General features: G+C 35.7%; 1 protein-coding gene across 1 annotated transcript; it reads right to left on the bottom strand.

The window, feature by feature from the left end:
- Positions 1–4052: 4052 nt before the first annotated feature.
- LOC115483319 lies at positions 4053–9603 on the bottom strand. Its single transcript, XM_030224702.1, has 2 exons — positions 9439–9603; positions 4053–4232 (listed from the first exon to the last, which is right to left on the bottom strand). The coding sequence occupies exons 1-2, from the start codon at positions 9601–9603 to the stop codon at positions 4053–4055; spliced, it is 345 nt and encodes a 114-aa protein (XP_030080562.1).
- Positions 9604–13803: the final 4200 nt, after the last annotated feature.

Below are 13803 nucleotides of genomic sequence, written 5' to 3'. Positions count from 1 at the left end.
CTTCTTCTGCTTCTCAAAGCTGACTCTCTGACTGGTCGATAGTTGGGAGAAAACCAACTGAAGTTGAAACTTTAATCTGATGGCTGTTGGGAGTGGAGCCGAGTTGCTATCTGGTGCTGCTGAGCAGGGAAAACTTTACAGTTATGAAGGTTAGATATGCAATTTAAGGGTTTTTAATCTATTAGCACAAAATTGCATAGATAAAGGCTCGAGCGAAAGAGGTTTAAAGTGTTTTAAAGTACAATTGTAAAAGTTCGAGTTTTTATATCTAAATCTAGATCAATCGTAAAGACTTTAAACAAGTTAAGCAATTATCAAACTAACTTATTTCAGTTATTCTTCGTTTATTAAGGAAATATTTTTAAATTCTCTTTATGGCATTACTAAGAATATACCTACCAAAATTGGTGTATATAACTACTATATTTTTCGAACTTTGCATAAAAAATGAAATCCGGGAACTACGATCGGAAGCGGTCTCTCTAGCTTTCTGGACTAGCTCGAATTCATTGTATTAGTTCTTCGTTAACTTTATATAGCTCTACAGAAGTTACAGATCAAGCTATAGATCTCTAGTTCGTAAAGTCTATGAATACAGAAAATGAATGATAAAGAGAGTAGGTATATGCAAAGAGTAATCTATCTGGCTGGATCTACATGGAAGCGATTGGTACTTCCTTAACTTTGGCTTTACTTCTTTAAAGTGTTAAATATAAATCTGTGTAAAGTGTTTACCAAAAGTCGCCAATTAATACTCAATTTCGCAGCCAACTGGAAAATTACAAGACAAAGGAAAAAGGAAAGCATAGGCTGGATAAATTAAGAAATAAAGATAGTTAACAGCGAGGGTGGCTCATGAATGACACACGGAAGCAAGTGAGGAAAGCCGCAAATTAGCCAATGGAGTTACAGACAAAGTCGAACCATAAACGAGAGACGAGAGACGAGAGACGCGAGAGGTTGAGGCTAGCTGACGATGGCGATAACTGTTAACGGATCAGGCTCAGCGAATGACGTTGAAAACAATGTTAACAAAAATAGTATTTAAGGAGAAAGTCAATGCTGCGCAGTCCAACAATCATAGCAACAGTCAAAACAAGTAAGAGTGATTCGGCGAATTGCCAGCCTGCAGATACCCTTTAGTCTTGATGTGAATGATCAAAATGAACTACTGCGCTGATCGATATATATCGATATCTCATGCACGATAGCAACTCTTCCAATACCAATCGATATATATCGATAACTGATAGACTAGGTAAGTGATCTAAATCAACTAACTGCCAGTTCCATGCAATTATATACCCTTTTGCCGACATTTTTACAATGGGTACAATTTGTTGACTACTCGCAATGGAGCGTAGAAGCTGACGGAGACATACAAACGGCAAGAAAACATAAGCGAAAAACCAGCTGAAGCAGGAACGTGTATAAATATGGCAAAATCCGCCGCGAGCCGCATCTAAAGAGAGTGGCACTGGGAAGTGGAACTGGAACTGGGAGCTGGTGCTCATCAGGTAATATATATAAATACATACAGCGCCAACTGTGGCGAATCAGGCTACGAATCAGCGAATCTGCAGCCGAAGGAGAACCAAGCGAAGCACAAATGAAGCATATATCGAGAGCAACTGACTCGACTCGAGCAGTTGAATGACCACTAGTCAAAGGGAACCCCCAACCCCTACTCGATTATGAATATGGCAATTACAGTTATAGCTGTCCGAACTGATGCAGATGCAGATGCAGATGCAGGTACAGATGCAGATACAGATACAGATATTAATATATAAATGTCAAAATCGAGGCCAACGATCAGGATGTGCATTGGCGAGGTCAAGTAAAATATAAATATATATATATATATATATATATAGATGCTAGGGATAGTGAAGGACCCAATTTAAACCCTGACTGAATGGTAATAATATAATAATAATAATAATGAATTAAGACAGAGACGGATTTTCATATATGGAAGTACAGATATATATAGATATATACACCATATATTTCCTCTAGTATACAGTTGTATATCCGCTAGATAAATCTTACTTTTTCACTGCAACACACAGCAACTTGCCACAGGCTGCAAGCACCTCACCTAATCTCGAAGCCAACATACCACAGCGTTTCACTAGTCGCCAGCTCTGCTGTGCTCCCTTCCCTGGGTTTTTTTTCTTCTTGTTGCGTCCATGCAACACCTACGGAAAGACCTTGAAAACCAGCCGCATGAAGCGAGTGCAACTTTCACCAGATGCAGTTGAGAAGACGCTGCCACAGGCGACCGAAGCGAAGCTGCCCGAAAGAAAACGAATCAGTTTTACAGACGCCAGTTGCAAGTGGCAACTTGCACGTTGCAACCAGAGCCCAATCACTGCTGCAGTCTTTAATCAAAGTGTCAGCAAGTTGCCATACGACTACTTTATCTGACTCTTCATAATGGAAACTGCAAATTCTACTTTTATTCAAAAGTTACTCAATGTTTTGACTTGTGAGTCAAGCGGGCAGAGGTGAAAGGAAAAAGATATGAGGTAAAAGATAACTATAAATTAAAAGATTTAACTTTCTCATAAATCTAATAAAAATATAGTTTTTAGAGATTATTCTTAGAACAATGTCGATTAAGAAAGAAGAAATATAGAATATACCGAAAGAAATCGGAATAATCTAAGCTCACATACGTTCATGTATATTGTTTATATTATTCTTGCTCTACAACTATATTTTCAAATAACCTGATTAATATTATTCTCTATTTTAAAACATTATTTTAAGTATTGTTTAACAACACCTTTTAATCCTGAACTCTGAAGTGAGTTTTTAACAATTTCCCATAAACAATTTCCTCGAATATACCATTCGAATTCGAAATTTTAAATATTAACAAAAATTAATACAAAAACAAAAAATTCAAAAAATAAATCAATATTTTTCAAATTTTTGCTCTTGCTTCTCGGCACGGTTATGGCCTTTCACAAGTTGTATTTTCCAAAGCAGAGTAAGTTAGTTTGAATTTGTTTCTGTATTTTGGTTTTTTCATACTTAATCATTATTTTTCCAGTGCTTGCTTTCATTACTTGTTTGAAGCCCACTCACACAGGCACAGAGGTACATGCATACCTCTTGGAACCCCACTCGATCGTGCTGCTGCCTATATTTGTGCTTGTATTTGTGTATGTACTGTTGTAAATCGACTCGTCGAGTGCTCATTGGAATCGAAGACATAGCAGTGGGAACAGCATTGCAAACCTCGACACCACCATTCTCTCGTTCTGTCTCTCTCTCTCTCTCAAATTGACTCTCCAAAATTGCTTTTTATCTCTTCGTCGTTCCCATTACAACAAGCAAAGTGTCTTTGTATTGAGGTTACTTAAATACCCTTGCAAATCGAGTGTGGAATTTGTGAGTTGCAATTTAACTTTAATTGAGATATATAATTATTACATTATTATTATATGATTGCAAAATATAATTTTATATTTTGTGGATGTAACATTAAATAACATGTATACATTTTGTACACCGCTCAGATGTAATTGTCAAAAAGGGTGTTTATAATTCAGTGTTACTGATTACTAGCAAAAATACCCATTTACCCACACATTTACATATTTATACTTAAGTTTGTGTGTGTGTGTATATATGTTATTTGAACATTTAATTCTCATTGCGCTTTGCGTTCGCCTCTTCGTGTGCCTTTCCCTCTCTCTATGTGTACTTATCTCTCTTTTAATTTCTCGGTCTCTCTCTCTCTCTTTAACATTCTTCCTCAATCTTGATCGCAATCTGATGTTGTTGCTCCGGCTGATCAAGTGCTCAATTTTGTTTTTGTGTTTTTACTCTAAATCTATAAAATGAGCATTGCGCAAATGTATGTATCTTCACGATCCAATAAGTTTATAACATTCGGAAAATAAATACAGAAATATGGAATGCATATTTCAAATTGTTTTAAGCGTGAAGCGTGCATGTTTGTTTTGCTGCATATTCACAGCTGACTACAAGGGTATCGAGCAGTCGATAAGTTTGTCTGGAGCACTCTTACTTGTTCATGGTTGCTGCTGTAGCTCTTGGCAAACTTCCATGGACCGTTCCGGCATTCCGAAATTCGCATACCAATGTTTCCAGTTAAACCAATTCCAGTTTTCAATTGGAATAATGCCGAAGAGCTCTGCCACAGGTTCAACACACTCGTAACGCTGCACAGTCACCAGTTTGCCAGTTAGAAGCTGCAGACGTCTTACCAGCACTCAAACATCACCACAGTATAAGAGTGGACTCGAAGACATGTATAAGAGCGGCAGCGTTGGAATGCGAGCGCCGCAAAAAGAGTGGTGATCTCTCTACCTCTGTGCTACAACAACTGCATCGATCGACTGAGTGAACTCAATCAACGAGCAATGCTCGTGGAAGTATATATGTCTGCATGTATATATATATGCATACATACGTGCTTGTGTGTGTATGTATATAATTGAGTGCAAAACAAGTCGACTCATTGGTTACGTTGCGTAAGCGTAAAGTAATGAAAGCTTTTTGAGAAGATCGAAGATTCACGAAATTAAAGAAAACTGAGTTAAAACTTGAAATTTTATGTATATATTCTTAGGAATCTTTTGTAGAAAAATTTTACTGTTTTTGTTCAATATCATAGAGCCTATCTATAATATAGATAAGAGCTTGCCATTTAATATTTTTCTAATGACTATTAGAGTAAATGACAATCAAAAGTATATATGAAAGACGTAATTTTATAGGGTATCTTTTTGTCGGCCATCGCTCTTATTGCTCTCGTTGTTCGTTCACAACTATCTTTACCGTGTTTTTCTTTTTATTTCCCAACTATCCCCTGGCGACAATTGTTGCATCAGCTCTTGCGTCTGCTCGACTGCAGCTTCAGCTTCAGCTTCATTCGTTTCATTTATTTGCGAACTTTAAGTGAGTTTCCCGAGTGCGACTTTCTTTTCCCTTTCACGCTCAGCTCAAGTAGGTGCAACTTGTTGTCGAGTTCCCTACTTATACTCCCTTCAACAGCCTCACCTGCCATTCTAGCCTGTTATCATAAACAACCTTTCGCTTTTGCAGCTAAACTTTGCTTTTCAGTTGCTGTTTAGCTTTAAGTTTTCCGGCTCGCAAACTTTTTGAAAGTGAATTTTTCAATTTAACTAGGCGACCGATCAATGGTTAATGAATGGTTGCTATAGTTGACCCATAACCCATGCAGGCAATGTATCATTAAAGATTCGTTTTCCTTTGGTTAGTAGAAACTTTAGATTTGTTTAAGGCCAGAAGCACACAGAAAACGTCCTTATAGATACATTCCCATATATATATATATTTATATTTATAGTATATACTTATAAGATTTCGAGGATTTTCGGAACACAAATGCATTGGAAAGATGGAGAGTCGCTTCGTTGCTTTATCGCTAAATGACGCATTGCATGTTTGGGAAATGTGGCAAGAGTTGTCGAGTGATATATATTACTATGAGCTCATGCCGCAAAGAGCAGCAAGAATAGCATCAAATCGGCGAGCTTCCGGCATATGCCAAACATTAATAATAAACAACTTACAAGCCATAAACCAATGAGAGGCCGAGAGACGCACAAGTCAAACGCAAAATATAAAAAATAAAATCAAAAATAAAAAGCCAAACTACCACAGTATAAATTACGATATGGAATAAAAGCGAGACATCTCCGAGCTCGGAGCAATTACATCCAGATTTGTACGACTGCATAATATCCTGCACTTTTCAACTCTTAGCAGCAAAACAATAAATCAAAATTCAAAGTCATTAAATTTATAGAATTTACAGCGCAGAACGCCTTGACTGGGTCTTTAAGCATAATTAGTAATATATTACATAAATACATATATACTATGTAATACATATATAAGCCAGTTGACTTGATCTTTAGAGAAGATCATTAAAGCTGCATAAATTTTTATGTAGAATTTCTTGAATCTGAAAAGTTTTTGCAATATTAAAAGATTTCTTTTAGTCTCTGAAGTCATTTAATTTGGAATTCAATAACTGCTTTTATGAGATACATTAGACAGGCCCGTAAAATCATATTTTCTCATAATATATCGATAACTTTCTGCAAGAAAATCATATTTTTTTATAATATATCGATAACTTTCTGCAAGAAAATCATATTTTTTTATAATATATCGATAACTTTCTGCAAGAAAATCATATTTTTTTATAATATATCGATAACTTTCTGCAAGAAAATCATATTTTTTTATAATATATCGATAACTTTCTGCAAGAAAATATATATATGACACAATATCGATAACTGTGCAGGAAAAACCTATTTATTACATAATATCGATAACTGTCTGCAAGTAAAACATATTTATTTTCAATATTCGATAACTTTCTAGCCAGCTAGAAGTATGCTTAACAAGCTGGCTGTTGTATCAATGTTTTAGTCTATTCGTCGATAACTTCATGTAATACATATCGATAACTATATATATAAACATCGGTGAGCTGTTGAAAGAATTCGAATAGGAAAGCAAAGATAAGTCATGAGGGGTCAAATCAGAGGTGTCCTTAAAGGTTTAGTAAGAATTTAGAGTAAAAACAACTTAAGCTTCAAGTTATTCTATTTATTTATGCAAGAGCATTAAAATTGATCCAATAATGATAAGCTCTAAAGGCTCTTTTGATGCAGCTAGCAGGGTATTAATGCCAGCAGGCGAATGAATTTCGTATTCAACCAATAAAAAATATACCAAAAAATAAAAGGAAAAAGGAAACTAAAACTCAAACACAATTGCAAAGTCACAAAGGAAAATGCAATGGAAAATATGCGCACAGTGAGTGTCAAAATTATTACAACCAGTCAGCCAGCTAGCCGGATGGACTGGACCGGACTGACTGGACTGGACTGGACGGGACTGGAGTGAAACCGAATGGCGCTGGGCTGCTAAACTAAATGGTAACTCGAATGTTGCCACTAAATTGGAAGGCACAAGTCACACTGGACGTGGACAACAAGCCTGATGGCGACAACAGACCGAGGACGGAAGCGACAGACAGATGATGCATGCTACACGCCTTGCACTTTACCAGCGCGCTGACAATAGAGAGAGAGAGAGAGAGAGAGAGAGAGTAGGGGCACAGGCAGATTGGCCGACACAGCGACAGAATTAAGGCATTAACAAGCAAATTGCAACCATCCAAAAAACCTATTCGCCCCAATTTGTATGCTAGCTCACGAACTCAAGATAGATCAACTGTCCAGATATAGGAAGTTACAAATATCTTCTATATATGGAATCTAAGAGAGTGGGTAGTATGTACAGGTATGTACTAATATACATATATATAATATTATAAAAAGCTAGAGTTTCTTAGTTTCACGTTATATAATACACAATAAATATTTTTAAATTTTTAAAAAATTATTTTTTATTTTTAAATTATTATTTTGAATAAATTCTTTCATACGAAATGATTTTCAAAAATTAAAATATTTAAATTTTAAGTAAGTTCTGTAATAATATAAATTTTTAATAAAATAATTTTATATATATATATATATATATATATATATATATATATATATATTTATATTTAATTAATAAATATTTTTTTTAAATATATATAAATTAAAAAATTACTAAATATATATTTATATTATTTTTAAGCTTAAATAATAATTATTTTTATTTATATATTCTTTCTTATAACATTTGGTGAAAACCATTTTCGGAACGTTAAATATTCACAGAAAATATAAAATTAAATGTAAAGAGCAGAGAGACACGATATATTTTTTTTGGCAAAAAGCCTGGTAAAAAAGGACAAGAGAAAAAGAAATATGAATATTGCAGTCGGCTCTACACGGCTGCACAATGCACGCCATTCAGCAATGGAGTTAAAAAACAATAAACTTACTCAGTTGCTTTTACTATAACTCTCTAGGCAACTTAATTTACAGAAAGAAATAATAGTCACAGGACTATGCCTAGTTCAATAGATATATATGCCATGCGACCCAGGCACTGGCAGCCATTGACACTCGTCTCATCTGCACGCACAGCAGGATCTGGTCAAACACTGCCCGCCAGCTTTATGATGTTAACTGCCAATGAACAGCTCGGAGAGAACTGTTTGGCAATTGCTATGCATGCGAAACACACACAGCGAACTAAAGAGGTTAACTTGGCTAACAAAAAAAGAGACAAAAAAATAGTAGTGGCAATACAGATAATATTTAAGTTTTAAAACAATAAGAAGAGAAAGATATAGCATCGTCTAACAGTTTGCCCTATGATCTGATCAGTTCTGACCAGTTTTATGAAGTTTTCTGTTTAAGTTATTTGAATATCTTTAGCAGAGTTTCTTATAGACTTTCAATGCTTTTTCTTAGCTAAATTTCTTGGCTGAGTTTCTTATAGAAATTTAACACTTTTTCAAGGATTGTTGTAAGGCAAGTTAAAGGTAAAGATTCGAAAAAGAATTTCACACAGTTTCAGAAACTTTTTTATGTGAAGTTTTAGAATATAATTTTGAAATTTTTTAAAAATGTTTTAAATAATTGTAGAGAAAGAACGATATTAAAATGTGTATAAGGTAATATAGTATATATAATATGTATAATATATATAATTTAGTATATAATATATATGTATATAATTTGATATATAAACATATAAATATATATATTTGAGCTGTTTAATATGATTCGCATAGCTTAAAAAAGTTTTCTTTTCATAAATATCAAAAGATGCAATTGAAATGCTCTATATATAAATATAAAATATTTAGTATATTTAAAGAAATATATTTCAGAGAAATATGCCTAAAATTCAAATTCAATTAGCTTTAAAAATGCTTAAATAATTTTACATAAATAAAATTGCTTAATATACCCAGTGCTTTACTGGGATTTAACAATCAATAGAGCAAAGGTAAATATTGCAGCAGCAGCAGCAGCTTAAAAATTAATTTCGGCCAGCTCTTGAACAAGTTATTTGGATAAGTCGAAAAGAATTGCAAAAAAGAAGTGTTCAGGCCAGACACAATGCTGGGGCAAAGCCAAATAGCCTTGGAGCGCGGCTGGTCAAGGGAAATGGCGAATGGCGAATGGCGAATGGCGAATGGCAAATGGCAAATGGAATTGGAAACAAGGATACACAAATTGCAAATACAATGTCATAAAGCGGGCACTCACCTCGGTAAAGTTTGCTGCGTTTACTGCCAGCAGCAGCAGCAGCAATGGCTGGCTGTAGCTGCAGATGATGTTGCTGCTGTTGCTGCTGCTGCTGCTGCTGTTGTTGCTGCTGTTGCTGCTGCTGTTGCTGTTGTGTTTGCCTGTGTTGCTGTTGTATTGCCGCATCCAATTGCAGCAGCAATTGAGGCGCTGCTGCTGCTGCTGCCTGGCCAATATTTCCATTAACATTTGTCACCACGAGCTTCTGCTGCTGCTGCTGCTGTTGCTGCTGCTGATGCAATTGATGCTGATGCGTGAGCAATTGCTGGCCATTGCCAGCAGCTGCCGCTACCGCTGCTGCTGCTAATGCGGGCGGTCCATGGGCCGGACAGAAGCTGCGATACTCTCCATTGATGTCCATATAGATGGGCGCCTCCACGAGTGGCCAAGCGGCGCCAGTTGCAGTTGCAGCAGCAGCAGCAGTTGGTGCAGTGGCTGCTGCTGCTGCTGTTGCTGCCGCCGCCGTTGCTGTTGGCGTTAGCGTAATTAATTGCACCGGCAACAGCTGCGGGCCATTGCTCGACTGCAAATGTATGTGCGGCATGCCACTGTGCTGGCTGCAATGCGCTTGCTGCTGCTGCTTGGGCGACAGCTGTTGCTGCTGCTGCGGCAGGCTTAGCGCATGTTGCTGATAGTAAACTGTAGCCTGCTCATAGCCAGCATAAGCTGTGCTTGCAGCCTGGCCTCTGTTGTAAGCTGCAGCATGAGGTTGCATAGACATGTTGCTGCTGCTCGAGGCGATTGCTTTTTGCGGCTTGGCTCTGAGGGCGGCAGGTTGAAAGGGCGGCGCCAGCGGCGTCAGGTTCGATTGATACGCCTTGACCAGAGCGCTGCTGTGAGCTGTTGGCTCTGCCTCTGGCTCCGGCTCTGGCTCCGGCTCTGGCTCTGGCTCTGGCTCTGGCTCTGGCTCTGGCTCTGGCGCTGTGCTGCAATGGGCCTGATTCGTTGCGTCTTTGCGCGTGGCTCTAGCGCTCGCCTGGCCGCTCGTGCCGCTGCGATTGTTGTTGTTGTCGACGATGGCTTGGGCTGTTGGCAGTTCGCCAACAACTTTGACGCCCGATTTATCGATCAGCTGATAGCTCTCGTCGATGAAAGCGACCAGATCTTTGCAAGCCTGCTGCAGCTCCTCCGATGTCGTCTGCTGTGCCTCGGCGCTCTCTTCCTCGTCCTCCTCGTCGTCGCTTTCGATAACATGTTCGATAATGCGCAGGTTCTCATAGTCGATGATGCGCGCATAGCCCATTTTGAGTGCTAGATTCGTTAGCCTAGCCATCTCCACATCCACGTTCTCATTGTTGAAGGTGAAGACGTCGAACGCCCGCTGAGCTTCGCTATCGACGCATGGCTGTGGCTCCTTGGAAGTTTGTTCCGTGGGAAAGTCTAGCAAAACTGTCATTTTGCCATTGAGTTCGTAATTGTTATCGATATTTGTAACGTTATCGTTAATTGCAGCGCCTTCTGCAGTTTTAGATGCCGCTGATTCCGGCTCTTCGGCTTTGGGCTTGGCCTCTGCCTCGGCCGAGCTTGCTAAGTTCTTTGGCTGTTCCTTCTCGATATCTTCCTCATTTTCTACCACAGCTGGTGCGCCATTCTCGATAAATATTTCAGCACCTTCATCGACAGCTGGCGTTAGACAAGTGTCATAATAAACACACTCATCGCACACCAAATCCAACTGCGCCTCGGTCGACGGCGTTTTCAATAGGGAACTGACAGTTGCAGCAGCCATTATTATTTCCAGGTATAACCCTATATATATATGTATATACCTCTTATTAGTTCTTAATTACACTGGCATTATCTGCTTGTTGCTGCTCGTGTTCTTGTTTACTCGAGAATCTCATGTTTTCGTGGCTTCGATTTGAGTAAATTTTTTATTTAAAACAAATTACAAAATTCTGTAAGTAAAAAGAAGAAGAAATACAATTAAAAAATTATTGCGATTATTTCATTTACTCTTTTCATATTTAACCTAGAATAAAATACATTTTTTTTGCTGTGAATGTCATAAATAATTAAAATTAATAAAAATGGGAAATTGCAGGGAAACACTTTACAGGAGAGAATTTGACTGGGAGATATTTCGTCTTTATTCGCCTATATAAAAAAATATTCTTCACAAATAAAAGCTTGCACTAGATTTCTATTTAAGACAAAAAGCTACAAATCGATATTTATCGATGGCATAAAAGCGGACAAGATTTCATAAAAATTCAAATCAAACTGAATTTATATTTAAAAATCTTTAGCTTCAGTATTCATTCATATTTATCGCTCATTTCACTCAACTTTTGAGTATATTAAAATTCAATCTCAACTTTTATGAGGCATTTCTAAGCCCGAGGGAACTTATAACTGTCTGCCTAAATTCTTTTTTCTCTCATCTATTATATATATATATATATCTACGTTTATATGAATATTTAATATAGTTAACGATGACGAAGTTTACATATTTCTGATGTCATTTGTCCTACTCGTTGCATAACAAATGAAAAAGCCGAAAGCGAAAAGAAAACTCAACTGAATTTTCACAAGCAGTCGAGCAATACAATTGTCTGATTGGCATATGACATTTTGGGGTCAGTCAATAAATTGGAAATATGGATTAGATGTATGCAAAGTAATTCCTGCTGCCCTGAACCCCAGAGGGCATAAAATGTATGTAGAGATACGCAGATGATAAATAGCTGGAACTAGCAAAAGATAAGTTAAAGACTTTAAATGAAGTTTTATATGCATTTTTGCTACGGATAAAGCTAATTAAATTCTATATAAATTCTATATAAATTCTATATAAATTCTATATAAATTCTATATAATAACTGAATCATTTTAGTTTTATTTGTAAATTGCTTAGGCATATAGAAAACAGCTTCAATGCTTATAGCATTGCTCTTGAGGGCTACCAAAAACAGTCAAAATTTAGTGAATATTAAGTGAAATATACAAATGTAGAAAACACACAAGAAATATATATATATACTCTTTGAAATTATATATATTATATAAACTCTTTAAAGGTAAACTAAAAAGTATACCAAATGTTGTATAATTATTGAAATGTAAAATTTTGTAAGAGAGGAATATAGGCCAGGCTTAAAAAAAAGAATAGAATAATCTAGCTCCCTCAATCCCGTATCGGATTAGTAAATTTGACATATATGCATAAAAATAAAGAAATATTGGTATATAAAGAATTTTACATAAAAAAATAATTATAAATTATATATAAATTATAAAGAATAAATTATTTAAGTTAATAATTTTTCTAAGAAAGCATTTAATCGACTATTTTAAATAATTGCATAAAAATAAATTATATTCATATATATGTTTATATTTTATTTTATTTTATTTTAAATTCAAATTTTCATATGAAATTTAAAGTATTTTAAATGTAAATTTCAAATAAAATAAAATTAAATTATCAATTTGTCATAGATGTAGAATAGATCTCATCACATCAATCACTTTTCTTCGTCCATCTTTTACACCATCAGCTCCCATGCTAGCTTCAATGATTCACTACACACATCACACATACGACGTGTGGCACGCAAGCAGCTTGAGCTGAAGCAACAAAAATCGTAGCATACTTAAGAGGGCTGGCTGAAACTGCCATGCAAATACGCACAGCTGCAGGCCATATGGCGAGCGCAATGCACAATAGTGCAAATCTATAATTATATTTAATGACGCAATTAAAACTTTTATCAATTGAATATGGCCACGCTTGAATACCCTTTCAAATTTCAAAGTAAGCCAAGTTCATAAGCTCAAACAGCTAATCACATTGAGTTTACAGGGCATGCGCTAGTCGTGCATGCCAGCACTTGTGTGTGCGTCTGCTTTGACACTTAATTTGCCATATGCTGCGCCACAGTTGTCAAGCAGATTATTGGACCTCGTCGCAATACTATTTTTAGCCCTAGAGATAAACATTAATTGACGTAATATTTGATGGGCTTTCTTGGATTACCAAAGGAAATGCGTTTCAGCAGCAAACTAACTTGCATCTATAACATTCAATATGTCATGTGCTTAGCTGCTGCTCAAATAAATTCAATTGAAAATCTACTTTGACAGCTGAATTTTCGGCTGAATGAACAAGGTTTGATCTGAGCAATCAGCTAAGCTTTACTTTATTATTTTATATAAAAATGATAATAATAATTTATAATAATATTTAACTGAGATATAAGTTATCTATCTTAAATAACTGTTACAGAAATCACACTCAAAGCGGATAGAAAATGGCAATGGAAAACGCTTTAAAATAAATGTTTATAAATTTTAGATTTTTAGTAAAAAAAAAAAGATTTGTGAAAAATAATTTCATATCTTTCGACAAATATGACGTGATAAACAGACTTGGAAATTGGCGTTGTTATTTTTATGTTTTTTAATGCTATTATTAATTTTGTTATTGTTATTAATATTTTACTTAATTTTATTATTATTATTACATTTAATATTTATTATTTATTTTCACACAAAAAAAATATAAATTTATAAATATTTATATTAATTCTAAATATATATATATATATAAATATAT

The sequence above is a fragment of the Drosophila hydei genome, unplaced genomic scaffold (genome assembly GCF_003285905.1).
Source record: "Drosophila hydei strain 15085-1641.00,03,60 unplaced genomic scaffold, DhydRS2 tig00008116-arrow-pilon, whole genome shotgun sequence".
Taxonomy (NCBI): domain Eukaryota; kingdom Metazoa; phylum Arthropoda; class Insecta; order Diptera; family Drosophilidae; genus Drosophila; species Drosophila hydei.
This window is presented reverse-complemented; position numbering and strand designations above follow the sequence as displayed.

Coding starts and splice junctions, on each gene's coding strand:
- LOC115483319 (XM_030224702.1), bottom strand. CDS start 9,603: ATGGACATCAATGGAGAGTATCGCAGCTTCTGTCCGGCCCATGGACCG. Junction 4,233..9,438: donor AGCAGCAGCAGAAGCTCGTG/GTGACAAATGTT, acceptor AGACGTCTGCAG/CTTCTAACTGGCAAACTGGT.